At 41.1% G+C, this 10,939-nt stretch overlaps 2 protein-coding genes across 6 annotated transcripts; both read left to right on the plus strand.

Annotated features, from left to right (window-relative positions):
* The first annotated feature begins 1,849 nt into the window (after positions 1-1,849).
* kop (askopos) lies at positions 1,850-6,204 on the plus strand. 2 transcript variants are annotated; one of them, XM_031847965.1, is made up of 6 exons: positions 1,850-1,922; positions 2,992-3,797; positions 3,916-4,040; positions 4,290-4,408; positions 4,521-4,620; positions 4,745-6,204. In XM_031847965.1, exons 2-6 carry the CDS (start codon positions 2,994-2,996, stop codon positions 4,872-4,874), a joined length of 1,278 nt encoding a protein of 425 aa, XP_031703825.1. In that variant the 5' UTR covers positions 1,850-1,922; positions 2,992-2,993; the 3' UTR covers positions 4,875-6,204. The 2 variants fall into 2 exon arrangements, with proteins under 2 accessions (XP_031703825.1, XP_031703826.1); XM_031847966.1 differs by having other exon boundaries at positions 4,308-4,408.
* Positions 6,205-8,482: 2,278 nt separating this feature from the next.
* On the plus strand, positions 8,483-9,609 carry LOC116383684 (lactose-binding lectin l-2-like). 4 transcript variants are annotated; one of them, XM_031847705.1, is made up of 3 exons: positions 8,483-8,550; positions 8,770-8,843; positions 8,933-9,609. In XM_031847705.1, the coding sequence occupies exon 3, from the start codon at positions 9,020-9,022 to the stop codon at positions 9,506-9,508; it is 489 nt and encodes a 162-aa protein (XP_031703565.1). In that variant the 5' UTR covers positions 8,483-8,550; positions 8,770-8,843; positions 8,933-9,019; the 3' UTR covers positions 9,509-9,609. The 4 variants fall into 4 exon arrangements, with proteins under 4 accessions (XP_031703565.1, XP_031703564.1, XP_031703567.1 ...); XM_031847704.1 differs by having other exon boundaries at positions 8,483-8,512; XM_031847707.1 differs by lacking the exon at positions 8,770-8,843.
* The last annotated feature ends 1,330 nt before the right edge of the window (positions 9,610-10,939 follow it).

The raw sequence follows: 10,939 nt of genomic DNA on the forward strand, positions 1-10,939 counted from the left end.
GGGGGGGGAAAAAAACCCAACAAAACCTAAAGCTTTTGAGAAAGTCTAAAAATGGAGCCCATCACGAGCGTACGCATATGTATCTTGAGCCTGATCTTACCTTTAGGCCCATTTGAACAAGTTTTAAAAAAGTCTTAATTCCAAACTTTATTAATTCAACAACAGTAGACACTATAATCTCCTCCTGTCTCCTAACGTATCTCACACTGCTGTGTGCTGTGTGGGAGATGTCGTTTGACTTCAGTAAAGCTGACCTCTCACACAGAATCCTGCGGGACTGAAAGTAACATTAAGTTACAATGAGTTAACACCATACAGCCACCAACATACATACGGACACTAAGCCTGACTTACTGAGATCATTTCAGAGTTTAACTCTTAAACATATTAAAGATTCTCTCGTGCTTTTCAAAGTGACGGTTTTCCTTCTCAAAAGGCAGAACGTCATTGAAAGTCTCCCTCAGTGAAAGCAGGATTTTTCATGTTGGACAACACTCAAATGAAGAAGTCCTTCAACTCAACTGCCATGATGAGAGTACTTGTAATTTCTTTAGTAGCCCCTGGAATGAGTACTTATACACAGGTCAGCCTCTATATAGTTGTACTGCATCTCTGTGTAACAACAGCATTTACACAGATTACACAGATTATTATGGTTATGCTTATCTGGCAATATCAACAAAATCACAGTGTGTTCTAGTCTACTTCATATTTAATGTTACATTTCTGTGTCCTTAGTAGATGACTGCAATGTTTACACATGCACAATATAAGTTTGAGAGGATAAACCTCCCAGTAGTTTGAAAGTGTTGTGGTGATTACAGGAATGATCAGTTTTCACCTCTGTTACGCATAGTTTAACTTTAATTGGGGGAGTTCAATAAAGCTCACTTGAGTCTTTTAAATAATGTTTACATCAGTTTTGTGGATGTTTTACAAGCTTACTTAGTCGAGTGGCGGTAAATGTTTCTAATCCAACAAGCGTGGCAATGTGCCACTGTCAGGTTCAACTTGGCTAACTTCAAATGATTTGGTGGTTGGATATTTATTCATGGTTTCATGCACACCTCTCTAAAGTGGGTTATGTTCTTTACTCAATCAGGACTCGAGTGGTTTAACTAGTTTTTTGTGTTCCAGGCCAGTAATCCGGAGGAATAAATAATCTCAATGAAGTGTCACACGTAGCTGTAATGGTGCATTCAATTATAATTGTTTTAGTAGAAATGTAGAATAATGAGTGTTGGTGACTTAGGAGTCCTCTGGACCAGCGTGTCTCAGACTTCTGCTCACCCAGCCAGATAGGAGCTTTCAGTTATCGCCTCAGTTTTCATTTGCCTCCACTGTATCGGGGTGTCTGCAGATACCTCAAGTCCCCAGCAAATAAAACCCAGGTGAGTAAGTGGGAATATGTTCCTTTTGTAATTTATGTGAACTTTGATAAAACCTAGACCCTTTTAATAGTGGAGCAACAGAAAACCAATTAATATAGTGAGTGTGAGATAGCTTCTTATTGCAGTGTGAGAGGCTGCACTGCCATCTGCTGGCAGTGCCTGTTGATCGTTGCATGCAGTCTTTTTGCCTTAATGAACTGAGTAAACGACGTTATCCTCGGATCAAAAATATAAGCACAGTTTCAGACACAGTTGCCATCTCAAACTCATATAGTGCTAAATGCTTTTCCGCCGTCCTTTTAGATTAGAGTTTTGTCAACCCAGAGGCTGATAGTAAAGAGTCGAACGTCAACAAATTAAATGACAACAATGCAGTAGGCCTTCTACACTTTAGATAGAATTTTGAACTTCAATTTAACCCGCGCGTGCACGTTCTTGTGTCATGCACCAGTGCGCGCGGCCGAGAGAGCGAACCTTGTGTGGTGAGCAGCAGGTAGTTGGTGGTTTCCGTTGGCTAATTTTCGATAGCAGGTGAGTCTATTTTAATATACTTTATGGCAGAGCATTAATGCACAATTTGGTCGGCTGGCGCCCGCTTACCTTTAGCTGGCGATAGAGTTTACCTCTTGTACGCGACATTTTTTGTAACGTTTACGAAGCTAACGCTAGCCAGCTAGCTAGCTCGCTGAAGTTTAATGAATGTAGCTGCTAGCTAGCTAGCTAGCGCTAATGCCCGCCCAGTGCTTCCACCGCGGGGCACCGCCTTTAGTGTCGATGTTATGATAGTGGAACAGAAAGGTGAAGTTGAACATAAAGAGACATATGCAAATTTCCAACTTCACTAAGTGAAACTTATATTCTTCCATCCTGTAAGCCTAAAGTTAAAAGTTTGGGCTTTAGCTCCCTCCGAATTTCATGCTATAAAAAGAGGGAAATAATTCAGCTAACAGTTTATGTTAACTATTGATCGACAAGTCGGCTAATCTGTGACACTTTTAACTTTGTTCTTAAATTATGACAAGGTTTCCCTAAATGTAACGGTAGTGGAGCAACATGCACATTGTGTGTAACGTTAGCTTGTTAACATTAGTAATGTAGCATTGTAGCATTATGCTAACGATAGCCGATGTTTTTTGAAACCCTAGAAATAAGTTTAACTATATTTATGAGAAGTCTGCCATTTAAGATGCTACATCAATGGAAATAATACGTGTGTCAAACTTCATATTCGTGCATTTAAGTCACCCTGACTGAGTTGGTCTTTTTGGAAACTATTTACTCTTTGTTTATATTTAAATTTGATATACATTCTTGTGGGTTTGAGCAAACCGTGACCGCCCAAAATGAGTCTTTGAAGAAGCCAGTAGTGTAGAAAGTGTGTGGAGTCATTACTGTTTTTTTTTTAGGGATTTGGTTGATGTTAGTCTTTCACTTATTATTGCTTCCACTTATGACGACTCTTATGAAAAAATATATATATTTTTTTGTTATTATTTAAATACTCGATCATGAGCTTTTATTGATAATAATTGAGATTATTGATAATCTGAAGGTAGTTAACTGATGATCTGAGTGTTTTTTTCCCCCATCTTTTCAACAGACATGGATAAAATAGCAAAATCTCCAACAAAAGAAATGTTCAATGGGCTTCATCTAGCAAGGCCCTTGAAACCTCTGTCTATATATTCACGGATGATCTTTTCTGAGCAAGAAGCCAGTCTCCAACAGAGAAAGTCCTCAAATCCTTTTATAAATTTTAAATTTGAAGTTGTAAACAAATGTTCCTGTAAAAGAAAATTGCAGGATTCCAGTTCTGGTGATGATTATGAGACTCCAGCCAAAAAGGCCTTTAGTCCAACGGATTTGTCCCCAGACCAGGGGTGTTTCGTTGACTACTGCAGCCCTCCTGCATCAGACGACTCGGTGTCACCTTGTGCTATCTCGACGCCTGCATCCTTAGATAAGACACAAACTATTAAGAGTGAAATAAGAGCGAGTGCCGGTTCCCAGCTCCACTCGGAGCATGTGGAATGTGGGTCCTCAACAGAGCCGGGGGTTGATGAGGAGTCTGTAGCACACAGTTTGAGGTGTGGCAAGGTCCTCTTAAATCTTTCATCTGCCTTCGACTGTGATGTCGAAGACATCTTGTGTCTCGATCCCTGTGGCAAAGTAGAGGGCTGCCAAGGTCCAAGTAGCAACGCATTTCAAAATGATCCGTCTCTTATTGTAAGTGGGCCAGCATTGGAGTCTCATAACTCTCACGTAGAGCCTTTAGAAGGTGATGCTGAAGAGGCATGGAACATTGGTTCCCCCATATTTGAGTCGTCCATCTTTCAAGCGACACTCGGTGGAGAGGAAGACACTATAGACACCAGTTATGAGACGACATTACCGCTCCAAGTCAAGGTAAGCTGTTCACCAGGAGACACTGATGATGTGGTCCTGTACACATGCAGTCATGGGAGCTCAGTTGGTACTAATATGTAGTGTGAATACAGCATGTTCACACTTGTGCTTTTTCAAGGTGAAGTCAGTTGTTGTGGTTCCCAGTCAGCTGGCCTCCAGCAGCAAATCAGCAGCACCTCCTCTGCAGGAGCAAAACACCAAGCCTAACAAGCCGAGCCCAGATGAGAACAGATGCTCCACGAGGTACTGTAGTAGCCTCTGTCACTTCTCTAGGGGGAGCACCAGGACCATGTAAAACACAATGTGCAAGTTTTGGCTTAATGACTGTCAGGATATCTACATCTATACCTGATAATAGTCTCATATTTTTTACCTATCTGTCTTTCTTTGTCAATATGCCCATACTTGAGCATTGTTTTGTTTCCACTAGACTTGTTAGATTGCTGTCTGAAGCGTGATCATGTCTTGCATGGCTGAATTTGGCCTGTATAGAGATATTGTCTCTTTCAGGCCGGAGGTCTTTGACAGGGAGGGGGACTGGAAACGTGAGGAAGAGCTGTATGTCCACTCGGTGAGAAGACAGATGGAAGAGCATCAAGGGTCCAGTCAAGGTATACTGACCTATAAAGGAATGTTACACAGCAATGCTTTGATGACACATTAATGTGAAAATATATATATATATAATGGTATCGATAAAAAGGCCATTTGTGTTTCCTAAAGACGTCATGACTGAGCTGCTGACCTTGATGGACCACGTGGCTGACCAGAGACCAGGCGCTGATGGAAGACAGTGGCAGCATCCCACCGACCTCACACGCAGGTACAAACATTCTCGCTGTGTTTCTTTTGTAGTTCTGAAGACGTGTGGATGTGATAGTAGTCCTGAGGCAGACCTGTTTTAGCCCACGTGAAATATGTGTCTCTGGATCTGTGCTCACTTGTAGGAACTACCAAAGACGGTTTGGAAACGTCATTCCAAGAATGACCCTCGGTGAATGGCAGTCCCAGAGCTGTCCAGAACACGAGCGCTTTGCCAAGGTGCCAACATTTTTCCAAAGGAGTAATTTTTCCTAAATTGGGAGTGGACAATCTCGTTAGCCGATTGCACTTAAAACCTCATAATGCTGGACTCGGTGCGATGCAATCTAATGTTATACCAGGTATCCATGTTTGCACGGTTCTTCTCTCTCAGTTGAATCTGTGCTCTGTGTGTTTTTGGTTTGTCTGTTTCTTTTCTTTCAACTATGCATGTCGCGTATTAGAAAATGAATGCATGTTTTTGATGTTGTGGAAATTATGCTTAGGAATAAGCACTCAAGGGTTTCAAGCATGTCAAATGCCTTGCATTTTTTTACTATATTTGAATCTATGCATGTTTTAATGTGTTTTTTGTACTACTGTTTGAAATGTTCCACTTCCTTTGTTGTGAGTGCGAATGTTTCCCCCATTCATGTTTACTCTGTGTGTGAATAGAACCGTCCAGGCCTGCACTGACGCGTCTCTCATCTGTTCCTGTTGATTTCTATTGTAACCTCACATCTGTTTCTGATCAACACATTTGGCAGGCCTATTTGGATTACATTATATTAAGTGTTCCTGTTACGTAGTCCATCCTTGTAGAACTTGTCAAGCCGAGTCTAAATGTTGGAGGAGAACCAGTTGGTCTAAAGTAATTTGTTATGTAAATGTATATGTAATCCTGGGAATGTTATGTCCAGCCCTGCATACAAACCTCTAGAGAGTCATGTAAATGAACATCCCTTCACTTACAACTCAAAGTCGAGGAAACTGATACAAATATTGGATTGCGTCTTTTCATGACATGTCAGTCAATCTAATGTGGGACTTATAATGTGATTTAATGTGTTTTATATGGGGGAAGGCTTAAATTGTTTGTTTTGTGCCCCACCCATTGGCACGGTGTTAGCAGGAAGTGATTGTTTATTAAGGTCAGTTCACCCTCATCTTATTGACATTTTGCAACCATACCCTAAATTGTAATGTAAGAATTGTGTCCCGACTAATCTGGATAGTCCACAGAGCTCTGGACGCGTAACTACTTTTATTTTACCTTTTGGAATAAGATGTCTGCCTTTGAGCTCTTTCAAAAGTTAATGTCTGACCACAAACACAATTCCTTTGTGCCTCCTTTTTGTGAGGTCAGCAGAAGTCTCTGCACTTATTTGAAAACCTGAGCAAGAAGCTAAAACAGGACCACGAGAGGTTACACTGTAAAAATGTTTTTAGTTATTTTTGTGAACTGACCTTTGTGTTATCTGAACTGAAGTTGTCATTGAACCCTGTAACACTTAACAAAAAGCAACGTGTAAGTGCCACAGGCGTTGAGTATGTCAGACGGCGCTGATGGAAGCGTTCTACTCAATAAAGCCTGGCGTGTTCAACACTACAGTTGTCATCCCCTCAGTTTTTCTCCACAGCGCTTTGAGTGCCGTGCACAGGTACGGGCGGACAGACGTGACCCCGGGGAGCCCACGTACACGGAATCTATCAGCACAGGTCCCATCTGTTGAATAACGCAGGCTGTTAAAGTATTCCTGTCTGCACAGATAGGCAGAGGTGTCTCGGTAAAGGCCTCGTGACACATGCCGTGTCAGACTGCAGGGCACGTGTACAGGCCCCCCCCAGCAGTGAAGAAGCCGTTTGTGTTTACCTGACACGCCTCACTGTTCTTCTGCGGCTGTGTTGGGTTTTGTCAAAACAAGAGCGCACCGACGGAAAACAAGACGGAAGTGGTGTGCACTGGCTACAGAATCTCCCCCCCCCCGCCACCGCCTGCTCAGCCAAGCGGTCAAGTCAACTATTACTCTCGTGTTGATGCATAGATGCACATAATCTAATGTGGGACTTGAGTCCGATCCAACTGATTTGTTGTGTTTTTGCTATTTAAGTTTCATTGGTTTTTCAAAGCCATTCCAAATTCAGCCACGTTTTCTTGCACAAGCTGCTGACTCGACGGTAAATGTAGTTGCTTGGAATCATGTGGTTTGGGTCAATGTTTCAGAGGATTCTCTTTCTCAGGCCAAACAAACTCTATTCCTCTCCAGTAACGGTAGGTCTATGCTTTTCTTGGTGGAGGAAGCTCTGGACAGTTGCAGCCTGAGGTCCACATGTATTATTCAGTCGTCTTTGGTTCTGCGGAAGAGAACATATTTCACCACCCTGACTTTTTGGGCAATCTCATGTTTTAGTTTGGAGTGTCACCACTTGATGCAATTGTTAACAATTAAGATCAAACAAACTTGTGGAAAATATTAGATATTTTTATTTTATTGAAGCATACACAAGAAAGCATACACCATGTTGTTCCTAATTTGAAGTTGTGTAAACTTGTGCATAATAGTTGAACCATGCTAGCCCTCATTAAGCAATGATTCCTGTAGACGTCACACAGTGAATATAAACATGGTAGCAGTAATAAAGCAGTTCATTTTTCCAAACCGTGCTTCTTTGCTGATCATTCCTATATTTCAAGAACCCAAAATGAAACGTGTTTCAGTTTCCAGCCATTGTTGTAGTCTATAGAGGACACCAGACGATTGAGGGCAATCATTTGTTCAGATTCAAGTTCATTATTAGCCAGTTGATGGAACAGCCATTCAGAAAGTAGACCAGACATCCTTATAGAAATACAACAAACAGAATTCAAATGATGGGTCTGACAGTCATATTCCTATGGGTACCAGCACAAATTGGGGTCAAAGGAAATGTAATGGCAGATAAAGCTGCAAAAGTGGCCACAAAAAAACCTGCACTAATGTTGCAGTCAGCTTCAGTAAATCAGAAACAAAAAGTATCATTAAACAGAGGTTGAAGGAAAGGTGGCAGAAGCAATGGGAAGAAGACAGGAAAGGACGATGGTTTTACCGAGTTCAGAGGAAAGTGGGAGAAATGAGATGTGCAGGAAGGAACAGGAGAGAGGAAACGGTAATATCAGGCTTAGATTTGGACACACTGGCCTAAACAGTATGCTTCAAAAAATAGGTAAACAGGAAAATGCGACTATTGTTGGCAAGAGGAAACAATAGAACATGTTATTGTGCAATGTCAGAAATATGAGCAGGAAAGAGGGCAGCTGATTGGAGACCTCGGCAAGATGAAGGTACGGTTGGATATAGTGGATATATTCTGCAAAAGAAGTCAAGAAGTGAGTGTTATCAAGTATTATACCGTGGCTCACTGGGTTAAGAGGGTTGTTTGGTAACTGCAGGGTCAACGGTTTGATCCTTGACTGGGACGTGTCACGTGTCGAAGTGTCCTTGAGCAAGACTCTGAACCCCTAACGGCTCCCCGGGCGCCTGTCATTGGCAGCCCACTGCTCCCTATATACCGGGATGGGTCAAATGGAGAGACAAATTACCCCTTCTGGGATCAATATAGTAAAAAAATATATATATATATTTTAGTTTTTTGTTTTGTTTTGTTTCTTTTTTCTTTTCTTTTCTTTGAATTTTTAAATAAGTACTAGACATCCTGATCCACACTCCATACCAGTTGGTGGCGGTAATGCACCAATTCATTGTTTGCCAACCGCCAATAAACCTCAAAAAAGAAAGAAAGAAAGTGATTGTCTGCCCCGCCCCTGATTGAATCCTCCTGTGTCTAATCACCTGCACCTCCCAAGTGTATTTAAACCCTGTGTGTCCCTTGTGTCAGTGTCGGTTCGTCTGTTGTGTGACCTGCGGTAGTTAATGGTATGTTCCCTGGTTTGCGCCTTGCTCTGCACTTTCATGTATGTATCCCTCTTGTTTGTTTTCTAATTACCTTTTTGGGGTTTTGCCCTTTCCTTGGATTTCTTTATTGTAACACATTTTTGGACTCTGCTGCTCTGCAAGTTTTGTTTTGGACAATTTTTTGTTTTATTAAAATCACAGTCAAATGTTGTTCTAATCCTGCGTCTCTCTGCGTTTGGGTCCATCCCCTGCTACTCTTCTTGCTTAAACCCTGACAGTTGGAGGGGGTCTTGAGGAAATTAAAAATAAAAACTTATAGCAATTAATTATATCTTCAATGCGACTCCTCCAGGTGAGCTTTTGGTCGTATTCCGGCTTATGTTGAGATACTGTGTGTTTGCTGAAAGTGTTCAGCGACTAATGATAATATTGTGCCAACAGTGACAACACCCTCTCTGAAGCCTCTATAAGAAAGCAGCCTGTCTCGATCAACTCCAACACAACCCTGCTCCTGCGACAGACACCAACATGCTTCTGTTCCTCTTCTTGTTTGGTCTGGCTCTGGGTGCTGTGCCTCCTCCTGATGACCATAAAATGAGTCTACAGAGGGTCGGCTGTCCCTTGTTCTGGTACAGCTTCAACGGCCGCTGCTACAAGTACCTCGCCTCAGACATGACCTGGGCTGATGCAGAGATCCACTGTGTCGGAGAGGGAGCCAACCTGGTGTCAATCCACAGTCTGCAGGAACAGAAGTTTGTCAAATTCCTGATCAAGAACTTTGACCCTGCTGAGGCGTGGACCTGGATCGGACTCAGTGACATCCACAAAGAAGGAACATGGATGTGGTCTGATGGGTCTTCAGCCAATTTTGTCTTTTGGCATACAGGACAACCAACCAACTTTAAAGGACGTGAGGACTGTGTTCACACAAACTTTGGCAGAGAAATTAAATGGAATGATTTACCATGTTCTCATAGATTACAATTTGTTTGTGCATCTCGCACAACTTGTCCTTAGTAACTAAAAAGGTTATGTTTGATTGAACTCTGACTTTCCACCTGTTCCTCTGTTATTATGCATAAAGCCTGAACAATAAAGATGCAAAATTGTTCACAGAAGTATTTTCATTAATCTTCATTTTCATGTTTGACACTAACACGGGTCATTTAAATGGTGGGTCAAAGGAAATATGTATAAACATTTGGAATACTTTTTTTATATTTTTTTTTCTTTTTTATTCCTTCCTCATTTAGCAAGATGGGAATCTGACTGACAATATGGGCAGGAAAGCTCCTTTTCTTATAACTCAATCAGGAATACAAGGGACTGTTTGATGGTGAATGTATTGGTGGTATCAAGAGTTTAGAGCTTTCCTCCAAAGTAAATCTCAGGGCAAAAATCAAAGGGAATGACAACTGCTTTATTGACCTATGATCAATCACTTGTCCATTGAGCAAGTGCCTGTGTCATGGAGGGATAAGTCTATAAAGTTTCTGTTTCAGCTCCGGCCCATTGTTTGCTACTAGGATAATCTTTATAAGCATTATTCCATCAATGACTCTATAGAAAAACGAACACCAGAGGTCTCCTGAAGGTGCAGAGTTCAACAACTATTGATGAATATTTATTGCTCGTCTTTTTATTTTGGAGTTCAGGTTAATATTTATCCCATCGCTCCTCATGCACATTTCTCATTAGACTGTGATATTTCTGTTCGAATAGATGATAATTCTACAGTTTACTGTTAATATGATTGTATATATTTCTCAGTAAGAAATGCATCATTGAGTCCTGCAGCATAGATCAGTGGTTTGTTTAGGGATCACTGCATTTTCTTTACCACAGAATAGAATGTCCTTAAAATAGGTAAAATGATCACTGAGGGAGTATCTGTGTACACAGGGGAAATGCTGGCAATAATGTTAACACTACAGTGGATAGAGGACACAAGACTGTTGGGAACGTAAAGGAGCGTGTTTGATTTTTAGCAAATATGAAACTAAACTATCAACATCAATGGAGTTATTAACATCAATAAGTTAATTAGTAATTGCTAATAAGAATGGGGCACCACCCTGCGGACAGGGACCAATAACCAAACTATAAGCTGTCTCATAATTAGTGGTCACTCACGATATTAACAGTCTGAATACTATTACACGTTTGGAGTGCGAGTGAAGGGTTAAATTCGAGCACAGGCCACTACATCCAGTTATTATTACACACTTATGCACAAGTAATCACAGACGACTGCTCTTTAAAATATAACAGAGTTTATTAAATCAAAATAATAAATGATCAAATCAAGTAATATCACAATCAACAAACACTATCATACAATTATGTGTCTAATACCTAAACTCAAATGAATAAAGTGGGGTAAGGATATGTGTATCGATATATGTACATGTATGTGTGTGTGTGTGTGTGTGTGTGTGTGTGTGTGTG

This window comes from Anarrhichthys ocellatus, unplaced genomic scaffold (assembly GCF_004355925.1).
Source record: "Anarrhichthys ocellatus isolate YVR2014 unplaced genomic scaffold, GSC_Weel_1.0 scaffold7, whole genome shotgun sequence".
NCBI lineage: Eukaryota > Metazoa > Chordata > Actinopteri > Perciformes > Anarhichadidae > Anarrhichthys > Anarrhichthys ocellatus.